This window comes from Alosa pseudoharengus, unplaced genomic scaffold, assembly GCF_046254945.1.
Source record: "Alosa pseudoharengus isolate Yale_2024_CS ecotype anadromous, Long Island Sound unplaced genomic scaffold, YU_APseudo_1.1 YU_APseudo_1.1_scf_2, whole genome shotgun sequence".
Taxonomy (NCBI): domain Eukaryota; kingdom Metazoa; phylum Chordata; class Actinopteri; order Clupeiformes; family Clupeidae; genus Alosa; species Alosa pseudoharengus.
Window position 1 is genome coordinate 54196893 of NW_027468663.1, and position 12812 is coordinate 54209704.

A 12812-nucleotide genomic window follows, 5' to 3' on the forward strand; every position below is an offset into this window, starting at 1 on the left:
TCTTATTACTACTTTGCATTATTGTTATTATTACAGTTTTGCTTAATGTGTTGGCTGACCAACATTCAAAAATTGTTTACTGTTACTATTGTAAGGTCCATATTCTGTAAGTCGCTTTGGACAAAAGCATCTGCTAAATACAAGAGTCATAACAAATTGGCACTATTGGGAATTGTAAATCATCCCTGAAGAGCTGGCTGAGCAGTAGCTGTGTACTTTCTACTCTTGTTTTATGTTGTATGTATGTACTGTGTGTGTGATGCTTGGACTGTATGAATGACTGTATTCTGTATTTTGCATATCACTCATATGCACATACGTGCAATACATACACTTAAAAACACATGCTTACACCCGCAAACAATGGTTTGAACACACTACCAAGCTCACATTTTTCAAGTACCACAGTGGAAACAAGCCCTGTGGCTTTATTGTTTTGCTTTATGGTGTTTATTCTTTTCACAGATAACGTACAAAGACAATTCGTTTTTCATTGATTTGATTGCTTGAAATTCTTAACATTATGGTAGAACAGAAGTTTCTTATTAAAACAATCAATCAATCACTCTCTCACACATGCACACACATACACACACACACACACACACCAACAAGAAACGATCATAAGTACAGGACCCTCCACAATTTATTGGTAAAGTTGACTAAAAAGATGTATTACATAAACCCATATGTACAGTATAACAGCAAGGACCCCCAAATAATCATGACAGATCAACCTATTAGCATTTATACTCTTAGATGCCATTTTTTTTTTAAATCATCTAAATATTTCAGACCCTTTTTTATGAACTCTCTGTCTCCTTTGGCTTACATCACAAACATCACCCAGACAGCTTTCTTTCACCTGACACTCAGCATCTCTTGAGAATGTTAACAGACTATTTATCGGTGCTTGTTAGCTAGATAAAAAGAATCAGCAAGAAAAGTTCAGACCCTTAGACATGATGTGTCCCCGTCATATCATATCAGGGTTTCTACTGGACAAAGATAACGTGGGTGGGAGTAATGGACACACACTAAGCTATTTGTATTGGTGTAAATGATCTATGCCTTTTTTAACGATACAGCACAGTTTTATCATTTCTAGTTAATTATTTCATGGACCGTTTCATTATGGGTTGCAGACCTTCAGGGGTGCAAGGTTAACAGGATTGTACATATAGACTGCAACTACTGAATATATACTGCAAAAACACAAAGATTAAATCTGTATATTAAATGTCACATTCTGCTGGTCAGAAGACATATCATTCAAAGTGTGACAAAAAATCAGTGAAAAGCCCCTTGACATTTGACTTAATCTTCTGCCATTTTGACTTCTCTTTTGCAGTTAGATCTACTCTCTGTGCCACCTTCTGCAGGAGAACTGCACCTTGTCTTACTTCCTGTAACTCTTTAATGCGCTCCTTAAATCCAGGTTTGGCCTCCCGCTCCTCTGACAGTATCAGGAGATCAATGTAATCTGGAGTAGACAAAGGATCTGGACGAAGGGCAATCTCTGACAGGCGTCTCAGGCATTTAGTTACAGTGTCCATAATTTGAACAACTTTCCCCTGCACCTGCTCATATTCTACTTCCAGCTGTTTAACTATTTTCTCCATGCTCATCTTCTCTCCCAGTGCCGTCTCATATTTACTCTTCAGTTCCTGATACGTCCGCTTCTCTGTCACACGTGTTGTGTCCCATCGGTAGGTCATGTTGAAATGCTTAGTCCAATGGCATTTTCCTGGACACACTTTGCAGCTTCCATTTTCCATGGCAGAACACCCACTTTTGTCCTCATCTTTTGGTATATAACAAGGATAGTGGCACGTATAGTTGCACCCATGGCAGTTGGTGATGAATTTTCCTGATGGAATATCAATCTTCTTAGAATGTTCTACCTCTACTTCAAATTCAAAGTCCTCATTCGCCTTCATGTGGGTCTCGTGGTTTTGCAGTGCAGCTTTTGTGGTGTTTATTTCCTCCAGTTTGGACAAACCTTTTCGTATCATAGGCTGCAACCCCTCAACAGTCGCCTCAAGCTCTCTGCGCTCCTGGAGAACTTCTTTTGTCAGGGTCAGACTCTGGGGTTGCATGCTGGCTAGATGAGTGAAGAATTTGTTCATGCTGACTTTGCCCATTTTCCAGAACATGTAATCAAAGTTGTCCTCATCACTGCTGGCTTCTGTATTTTTTGCAAAAAGCACAGAGTTGTTGAATTTGAAATGAAGAAGGGAGCCATCTGGGTTAGTAGCACATGGGATGTCAGCAGCTTTGATTGCCTCCAGTACTGGGGGTGATTTGCCATCAGCAAAGGTGACCAGAGCAATGATGTTGCTGGCGATGTCCTTCCCAAAAATGGAGAGGATGGCATCAAAGATGTACTTCTGTGTGTGTGTTAGACGAGCCAATGCAGACTGCACTACAAAACACACTGCATCAATGCTATCAATTCCACCCTTGACTGAGAAAAAGTTTCTTATTTTTTCTGTGATTTCTTTGTCTTGTTTGATTCCTCTGGTGTCCCCAAACCCTGGAGTGTCGATGATGGTGAGAGAATATGGAACTTGGAATTCATCTGTGTGGTGAATCTGATAGGCTGTCACGTTTGAAGTCTGACTGCATGCCTGTGTTTTGCTGGTTTCTTCATTTATCAGTTTAAACCTATGGTTGTCCTCCCACTCGACCCCAAGTATGTAGTTGATCATACCGTTGATGAGGGTGGTCTTGCCAGATCCAGTAGCACCAACAACCATTATGGTTTTGTTTGATAGGTTTTTGACTGGTGCACTTCCAAAAACCTTTTTGTTGAGATTGCCACCTCCGGTTGGTTTATATAGGTAGACTGATGGATTACCTGGCAGGGGAGCGAACTTTGTTCTATCCAGTGGTCCTTTCTTAGTTTTAATCTGTAATTCTTCACCAGGTTCACTTACTCCAACACCAGCATCTGTGCACATCCTGATGGAGTAGGTTGTGTTCCCTTTAAGGTTTTTCAGGGTGTAAAAGTACTTCTCCTTCCTGGTATGTTTGGTCTGCCACTGATTGCTGCTCTCCTCCCTGAACTCAATGATGTATTGCTTTACTGATTCACAGTGTTGAACAGATGGGGAGCTCCATGTCAGGGTGATAGAGGTTACTTTCACTTCAGTCACTTTTACCTCAGTTGGTGGACCAACTGCTATGAGAGTTACAGCTCTGCAGACGTCACTGCTGACAGCGTAGCCGAGTTTGCCCACAGCTGTGGTTCTGATCTCATACTCAGTCTCTGGCTTCAGTCCTGATAGAGTTACTGCCTCTTGGTTCCTCTGCACTGGGTGGGATTTCCATTCAGTCTCCTGATTCTGTTTCTCTCTGTATTCTACTCGGTACTCTACAGTGGCAGAGTCTGGGTCAGACACCTGAACTATTATGCTGTCATGTGAAACACCAGGGGTCTTTGGAGTGGCAGGTTTTGATGGAACTGCTGCTAGAGTCACAGCTCTGCAGACATCACTGCTGACAGCATAGCTGAGTTTGCCCACAGCTGTGGCTCTGATCTCATACTCAGTCTCTGGCTCCAGTCCTGATAGAGTTACTGCCTTTTGGTTCTTCTGCACTGGGTGGGATTTCCATTCAGTCTCCTGTTTTGTTCTGTATTCAATGATATACTCTTTTACAAAGTCACATGTTTGGTCAGATGGGATGCTCCATGTTAGGGAGATACAATTTGTCTTCACTTTAGAGACTTTTAGCTGATTTGGTGGGCACACTGTTGTTTGGGTTACAGCTATGCATACCTCACTGCTGACAGTGTACCTGAATTTACTCACAGCTGTGGCTTTGATCTCATACTCAGTCTCTGGCTTCAGTCCTGATAGAGTCACTGCCTTTTGGTTCTTCTGCACTGGGTGGGTTTTCCATTTGGTCTCCTGTTTTGTTCTGTATTCAATGACATACTCTTTTAAGGATTCACATGTTTGGTCAGATGGGATGCTCCATGTTAGGGAGATACAATTTGTCTTCACTTTAGAGACTTTTAGCTGATTTGGTGGGCGGACTACTTTGAGGGTTACAGCTCTGCAGACGTCACTGCTGACAGCGTAGCCGAGTTTGCCAACAGCTGTGGTTCTGATCTCATACTCAGTCTCTGGCTTCTGTCCTGATAGAGTTACTGCCTCTTGGTTCCTCTGCACTGGGTGGGATTTCCATTCAGTCTCCTGATTCTGTTTCTCTCTGTATTCTACTCGGTACTCTACAGAGTCTGGGTCAGACACCTGAACTGTTACACTGTCATATGAAACACCAGTAGTGGTTGGAGTGGCAGGTTTTGATGGAGGAACAAAGCGGATTGCATCATCATTTCCATCTTCATATATGAAAATACATGCGCCAGGATGACTCTCATCGTATTTTGAAACAACTATGAATTTGTTGTCATCACTGGTGCTCATCCTCTTCAGCTCTTCAAACAGTTTCAACTGTCCCCTCATTTTTTGTCTAATATCACTGGACAGCCAATCATTGTTTCTACCCTGTAGATCTGATGATTCTACAGACGTTTTCAACATTCCCAATGGCTTGAGGTCATTTGACAGTTTCAACAGGAAATGATCAGGCTCATCTAGAGAGGTAAATGAAAAGCTCACAAGATTTTTGACATTTACATCATTCAAGAGGTCATCCAAATCCACATACATTTGCACATCCAGTTTCTTCAGTTGCTTGAGGAAGGATTTCAGTGTTTCTGATTCCTTCTCCTTGTTTGTAAGCCAGTGATCCAGGTCTTTGCTGTTGAATGGAGAATTCTCATGCGCCTTCAGAATGTCTAATAGGGCACTCCCCTCTTTCCCACCCCCTCGGATCGAAGGAAGCACTGACCCGAGCTTCTGCATGAAGTCCAGCTTGTACTGATGGCACATCTGCATGTAATTCTCAACATTCTTTGCCAATGTGGGAAACGCTGCAGCTGCAGTGTCTTTCAGTATGTCTCTGCATCTCATCTCTGTCTTGGTAAAACTCTCTATGGTGTCTGAAGAATATCTGATCAGGTCATTGCTGATGTCTCTTACCAGTCTTGCAGCTCTTGAATCCAACTTCCAGAGAGGGTACAGCCACACCCTGAGTGGAACAGCATGTTCTCCATTCTCTCCCAGCATGTTAGGAAGGTCTCTGTAAACTCTCACAGCATCACTGAAGGACGTTGGGTTGGTGGGTAACTTAAAATCTCTGTGAAATGTGCAGCTAAATTTGTCAACTGCTGATTTCTCTCTTTCATCCATGTTGAAAGAGGCATCAGCATCTACTGTGAGGTTTTTCAGTTTATTGAATGTGATGTTAACCTCCCCCTCCACTTGTTCCTTCTTATCCTCTGATGATGATTCTCTGTCAAACACAAAGTAGGCACCAGCTCCGTACAAGATGGCTGTGACGACATGAGTGGCAGTGTCATCTTCAAACACGTTAGGATGAGACACTTGTCCACGAGCCAGGTGAGACATTGTTAATGTTTCAAATTGTGTTGTTGTTTTGTACTGAAGAATCACACGTGCTTGTTTGTGAGATTTCTTTGTGTCTTGGAAATATTTAGCTGATCCTCCCACATCCACCAGACCTCCCAAGAGACTTAGTTTCAGAGAGCCGGAGATCTTTAATGAATTTGACTTCTCCTCTATTGTATCTGATGTTATGACATCAAATTCCGTTTTAATTTGTTGCTGCACACTTGTATTCTTCTGTAGTTCTTCTTGATCCCACAAGGTTATACCTGTTGAGAAATTAGTTAAACAATGAAAAGTCAATAAACACTTTATATACTTCAAAGCATAATTTTGCTTGCTTGAAGATTCATGTGCGACTTTAGCGTGATATTAGACTAATTAAGATAATGGTTTGGTTACAGTACAGTAGACATGCGGCAAAAATTAAAAACATCGTAAGGAAAAACTGGTCGATCATTGAGAGTGATAGCCAAGTGTTTCCTAAACCTCCAGTGGTATCGTTCTGACGTGTGCCTACTCTTAGGGATAAATTGATGTGCTCATACCTCCCACCTGAGCTAAAAGACTCTTGGCTTAGAAAACCTGTAGGTACTTTTAAATGTAGGCATTGCCCCCATTGTGCCAATGTTAACCAATCCAAATGTTTTCTGGACGCAATAACCAACAATACATATGAACTGAGGGATTTTATTAATTGTAACACAACTGTAATTGTAACTGTAACTGTAATTTGTAATCTACTGTTTGGCATGTCCTTGTGAGGAGGGTTTCTTTTATGTCGGCTGCACAAAAAGACGGTTAAGGGACCGTCTTGCCGAACACAAATATGCCATCAGAGTGGTGAATAAAGATTAACCCATGGCTAGACACTTTAACGAGTACCATAATAAGAAGGACTCCTTGTTAACTATACGGTGCATTGAGCATGTCAGACCTATGGTGAGGGGTGGCAATAGGTTACAGAGGTTGAACCAACGAGAGTCTTTCTGGATACATCGCCTGAATGCCATGGAATATCAAGGTCTAAATGAAGACATCAATTTCACCTGTTTTTTATAGTGATGTACTGATGTGAATGTCACTGTATTTTTATTATACATTATTTTTTTTATTTTTTTTTCCTTTCTACTGTGTTGATGTGCAGATGGTCACCTTTTGTAGAGTGTCTACGTCTTTTCTGGTCATATGACCTTTTGTCCCTATATAGGTGAGGTCTAAGTCATCATTCACTTGTACATGCCCTGATGAAGACCAAGTGTGGTCGAAACATGTTGCCGTTTTTTCCTATGGATTAGCAAGTAACAAATAAAGGCTTTTTAAATATACCTTCCTCCGTCACCTTTCCTAGAGTGCCTGGATTGCTTTCCTTTTCATAATGGTTTGGTTGTTGTGAGAACACGTTTTGACGGCAACATGTAAGTCTTTTAGCTAGTGCAGCGTTTTTTTAGGCTGCATTCTTGCTGTTAGCATGTTGCGTTACAAACCCACACAAAGTATCCCTTATTTTCAAAAGCTCAATGTTGACAGGTATGTTTTAAACAATGTCTATGTTTATCTGTTGCTTAATTTCTGTTAATATTGTAACACTTCCGCCCATGCATCAGACGCATAGAAAGAAGATTGAACTTAATAGCAGGTTTATTGCAGAACATACCAGGCTGTTATTCAGTGGCTACAGACCACGCCGTAAAACTGCTGCTGTTTTTCATGCACTCATAAACAACGTAATCGATAACATAAAGGAGAATTCTGGTGTGATATTGACCTGCTGCTACTGGAAGCAACTGGAATACATGCATTTCCACAGAATTATTTTTGGAATCTGATCCCTTATCAAACCTGTTCATTCGTACTCGTCGCTCGACTTATCGTGACTAAATTCAAGATGGCGGCGAACGGTAAACTTCCTGAAGGTACTGTCTGTATAAATCGTCTTGTAAATAAACTACCAGTGCTTTTTCAAAGTTCTCAATGTCTCGTTTCAAATGTCAGGGCCCTCGGAAGTCTACCAATTAAGTGTGGAGCTACTTTGAGCCTCCTAAATGGTGTAAAACAGTGATTTATTTGCATGCCTAGGCCGATGCCTGAGGCACCTACTTTGAAAACCTGTTGGAAGCATTGGCTAACTAGCGCCAGATTTCGGAGTGCAGGGGACAAGCCGAGATGAGCTATGAGTTCACACTTGATATCATGTTTCAACACACTTTATATTAGGTCAATATCACACCGAACTTCTCCTTTAATGTAACAATTCTGATAACCCGGCGCCCCTGCCCCCAGCTGCTCTGCCAGCCTCCCCGCAGCCAATGACAGACACAACAATTCATGCGCTGCAGCTATTGGTGGAGCAAGTTAATAGGCACACACAAAGAACACACAATGCACACATCAATAACATACAGGTCGTTACCATATTAACTAGTTTAGTCAACACATCCACAGAGCTGCCAACTCTCACACATTGAAAGTGAGATTCATTCATTTTGATTGGCTCCACGCACTCTTACACCAATCAAATGCATGAGGGTTGGCATCTCTGCATCCATGAGGTCCTACCTGGAATAAGCGCATCTTTTCGGCAGTCGTACAGCATCCCGAGCTGGAATGGTCTTCCCAGGGCTGCTGTCTCTATGGTATCATCTCCACATGAGGCCATGGTGTTGATTTCAGCTGGAAAACGAAACATATGATTATGTATATAACCTCAGTTCTCTGAGTGGGAACACAAGACGTTAACACACTCGTCAAATGCCTTGTGCCATATTGTGGACTATCTCATTGTGTTAGAGGCATTGGCTCAGTAACCAAATGCAGATATGAGAGCCTCACCCCTCCCATGATTACCATACCGTCACAGTCCGAGGATTGGACCCAATAGCAGACACAGGAATTGATATAAAAAGAGACTTTAATGACAAAGGAATCTGAAAAGCAGGGTAGGATCACAGTTCATAAAAACAGTCCAATACTCAGAAGATCCAGACTGATATCATGAACTGCGTATGACACGCCAATGGCCACTAGCGTGTTATCTAACGCATAATAGCATTTTGGCGTGTTTATCAACGTCATAACCTAACCATAACCCTAAACCTAACCCTAGAGGGCGCCATATACTTGGCATACACTCGGAAGTGAGAAAATAAGTGGTGTGAATGTTTACGTGGCGTTGACATACACGCTGATAGCTCAAAATGTGTGCAGATAAGACGCCAGTTGGCTATTTTTAAAGTGCCGTGTATATTTACGAAAAACCATGATACCAAGTTGATATCAAGAAATCCAAAAATCTGAATCTTTTCCAAATGGCAAAAAATAATAATAAAAAAAAAACAGTGAGAAATCAGCAAAACATGGACAGGGTCACCAGTGTTATAGTGTAACTAATGTAAAACTGTTTTCTCGTAGCCTGTGAGATCACAGTGAAATTAATTTCAATTTGAATGAGTTCAAATATCAGGCAAGTGCAGTTGAATGTAGGCTATACTCTGCTCGTCACACACACGTTTTAGTAAAGCAATGTTTACTGGAATCAGCGGGCCCGTTCGATCGAATCAGCGCTGCACAGATCTAGCTAAATGTAATGACTGTATTGAAAGATTCAGCCAGATCTGTACAGGCTGCAAAATCAAACACGCCTGCTAATTTGACGATACGGACCAGGATGCCATGGAATTTTCTTCCTACTGTACAGATACAGGACTTGTTAGGACCTCTTTGCACTCAGGTGTCATGTTCAATGACAAGTAGATGACCACAGGGGGCATTTTGAGTCATCCATTGTGGCAAAAATCTTTGAAAAAAAATAATATTCTGCCACATTTTCTGCAAGAGATTCTTTCATGGGATGTCATTGGAAAGAAGAGGGTCTCTAGTAGAGATATGTGGTGTAATTTCCCATGGCAAATGGATTTTGAGTGAAAGGGGGGCATTTTGAGTATTGAAAAATGGCAAAAAAAAACCTATGAAATGACATTTAAATGGAAATGGAAGGGTTTCTAGTATCTATCTATATGTGGTGTAATTTCCAATGGAAAATTGATTTTGAGCGACAGGGACCAATTTCAGAGCTGAAAAATAGCAGAAAAACATGAATAAGGACTTTTAAATATCGATAGGGTCTAGGGCTGTGGTTACGATATCGAAATCTCGATATACCATTTAAATAGCGATAGGGTCTAGGGCTGTGGTTACGATAGCGATAGGGTCTAGGGCTGTGGTTACGATATCGATAGGGTCTAGGGCTGTGGTTACGATAGCGATAGGGTCTAGGGCTGTGGTTACGATATCGAAATCTCGATATATCATTTAAATAGCGATAGGGTCTAGGGCTGTGGTTACGATATCGAAATCTCGATATATCATTTAAATAGCGATAGGGTCTAGGGCTGTGGTTACGATAGCGATAGGGTCTAGGCCTGTGGTTACGATAGCGATAGGGTCTAGGGCTGTGGTTACGATATCGAAATCTCGATATATCATTTAAATAGCGATAGGGTCTAGGGCTGTGGTTACGATATCGAAATCTCGATATATCATTTAAATAGCGATATGGTCTAGGGCTGTGGTTACGATAGCGATAGGGTCTAGGGCTGTGGTTACGATATCGAAATCTCGATATATAATTTCACCACTTGCACAATATATTTGCAGGTGGTACACAGCAAATTGTACACACAAATTGTATAACACAATATGTATTGTATCTCAATAAAGCGTGATGTGTTGTATCATGACCCATGTATCATGATGCGTATCATATTGTAAGGGCCTTGCCAATACACAGTGCTAATAGCCCAAATGAGGACATAGACTCAACTTATTATATAGACTTATTTAAAAGAAATAGACTTATTTAAAAGAAACTTTATACGGACATGTTTGAATGTGGACATAAATTGTTGGATCTGATTGGAAGTGAGACTATTTGTGATTTATTTGTACTGAGGAAAACATACATTTGATATAATTATTGACTATGATGAATTAGATAAAGACACAATTTATATAATATACTGAAATAACTTAATGAATGGAACTTAATGATGTGTATTTATTATGTAACTTGTGATTAGTCAATAGACAAGTAATTTTACTGAATGCAACTTGAAGTGTTTGATATGATGTATGCTGGTTGTTTTGTAAATTTTGTAAATGTTGTAATTTATGAGCACTCTTGCTTTTGGATAATGTCTTAATGATAGGCTCCCTTTATATGTGTTAAGTATTTGCACCATAATGGATTGTTTGGATCTAGCTTAATTACACACCTAGGATACCCAGAATGCTCTTGTTTGACACCAGGTGCTTTAAAACTGGATTTGCTAGTATCTACTTTAGGAACCTTGACAAAGGCTGACAGGCCAAAACGTTGGGATTAAAAGAAAAAGAAAAAAAATAGACTGTGCGGTAACTACGTTTTTCTTAGTTTATTTTTCCTTCCCAGCACCATGGAGGGTGTGCTTTTTTTTATTTATACGAAAAATTAGAAAATTAATGACAAGTCCTAATAAGTACAATATCTAGGCTACTGATTTATTTAATAAAATATATAATTTATCAAAGGATTCAAGAATGGAGTCACCAAAAAAAAGGTTATTCTGTGAAGAGTGCCTGCTCAGCTGGCGAATGCCTGTGTAATCTCGATAATGTGGTCAACACTGCCACCTGGCGGCAGAAAATCCATTTTTAAAGGTGGAATCGAAATTTAACTCTTCGAATCTGGGGCTAACCTCAGCTTCTTTGAGCTTCATGGATTAAATAATGGCATTGTTTTTTTTTTATTTCTTTGTTTAGTCAGTATTCAAAATACACAATTTTCAGTTGTAGCCTAGTCCAGTGGTTCTCAACCTTTTTTCAGTGATGTACCCCCTGTGAAATATTTTTTCAGCCAAGTACCCCCTAACCAGCGCAAAGCATTTTTAGTTGAGAAAAAAAGACATAAAACAGAGTACTGTGCCATCACAAGTTTTCACAAGAATTACCGCTACGCTTCAACCACGACTCCATCATTTCAGTTTTGACAGTGACTGACAGGTGATGGCGGATGGCATGTAACAGGTTGGGTCGAACCATCCTGGTATGGGGGGGACTCTGGGTTTTTAGGATAATTCAATTGAATAGCCTACTGAAATATAAAATTCATTTTATGAACTTACATTTTCCTGAAATATTAATTAAATAATTGTTTTTAAAGTATTTTGCATGGATTCTACTATTAAAATATATGTATATTTTAAAATCTCACATACCCCCTGGAGTGCCTTCACGTACCCCCAGGGGTACTTGTACCCCCATTTGAGAACCACTGCCTTAGGCCTACTGGTTGAAAGCAGAGTAGCCTACACTAGGCTACTGATAAAGCCAACCTTTCAAATTCTGACTCTCTGGTCTTTTTCATGAACCAATTCTTTTGTCTTATTCATTAAAACATTATAATAGCATTCAAACAAAATCTACCACATTTAAAGCAGATCGATTTTTGTAATGCTGATATTTACCCAACATACAAATTCATTCATGAATAGCCAGCCGAGTAGGCCTAAAGTTGAACACAGTGCAGGACTGACCTGTTACAGCTGAAACTTTCTCTCCTCCTAAGTGTGTCTTCAGTCCCGTGGAGTGAAATGGCAGCTAGCTGAGGAAAACGGCTTTATCAGTGGGGAAGCAGAGTGAAACTTATATTAGTGGAGGAGCAGAAAATGAAACTTATTTCAGTGGAGAGGCAGAAATGAAACTGAAAGTTAAGTGTGTAAGGAGCGTAGTGTATGCTGTTGTGCAGGGGTCTCAAACTACCGGCCCGCTTCCGGCCCGCGACCTAATGTCAAAATAATAATGTAATTCGGCCCTTTTAATTGCGACAAACAATGGCACTGATTAAAATAGACGATAGATACTCTCCTCCTCTAGTTGCTAGACATCCAGAGCTTTGATTCAAGCCCAAACTCGCTGCACAAAGTTTTCAGGAAATACTTGTATTAGCCTACACACGAGAAACACGAAGACGTGCATTTGTTTGTAATGACGCGGAAACGATGCAGGCCATAGATTTGCACAAATTGAAGCAGAAATATAGGCCTACACCAAATGTTGAAAAAAAGTTCAGGTGTGATGGTCTTGGGTAGGCTATGTTATTCACCTATTCAAATTCTGAAGGAGAATATCTGCCTTTTGGAGATTATGATCGATCGTCTATTGACACTGACAATTTGACAGTGATAGTCACGGTGCGTCTGTGAATGGAGGTGCGTCTTTTGCGTATACGACGGTGTCCACTAAGCATACCATGCTTATTAGCCTCTGCCCAACATAGCTGGAGGTGGCAGTGCT

The 12812-nt window shown here is 40.6% G+C and overlaps 1 protein-coding gene across 2 annotated transcripts; it reads right to left on the reverse strand.

The window, feature by feature from the left end:
- Positions 1-628: 628 nt before the first annotated feature.
- LOC143134833 (uncharacterized) lies at positions 629-12161 on the reverse strand. 2 transcript variants are annotated; one of them, XM_076295515.1, is made up of 4 exons: positions 12053-12161; positions 8040-8153; positions 4260-5749; positions 629-3404 (listed from the first exon to the last, which is right to left on the reverse strand). In XM_076295515.1, exons 2-4 carry the CDS (start codon positions 8137-8139, stop codon positions 1269-1271), a joined length of 3726 nt encoding a protein of 1241 aa, XP_076151630.1. In that variant the 5' UTR covers positions 8140-8153; positions 12053-12161; the 3' UTR covers positions 629-1268. The 2 variants fall into 2 exon arrangements, with proteins under 2 accessions (XP_076151630.1, XP_076151629.1); XM_076295514.1 differs by having other exon boundaries at positions 629-5749.
- Between the last annotated feature and the right edge of the window lie 651 nt (positions 12162-12812).

What these genes read in the sequence shown, in the direction of transcription:
- LOC143134833 (XM_076295514.1), bottom strand. Translation starts at nt 8,139, where the DNA reads ATGGCCTCATGTGGAGATGATACCATAGAGACAGCAGCCCTGGGAAGA. An exon ending in AAAAGATGCGCTTATTCCAG is followed by an intron (nt 5,750 to 8,039) that starts GTAGGACCTCAT and finishes ATTTCTCAACAG; the next exon opens with GTATAACCTTGTGGGATCAA.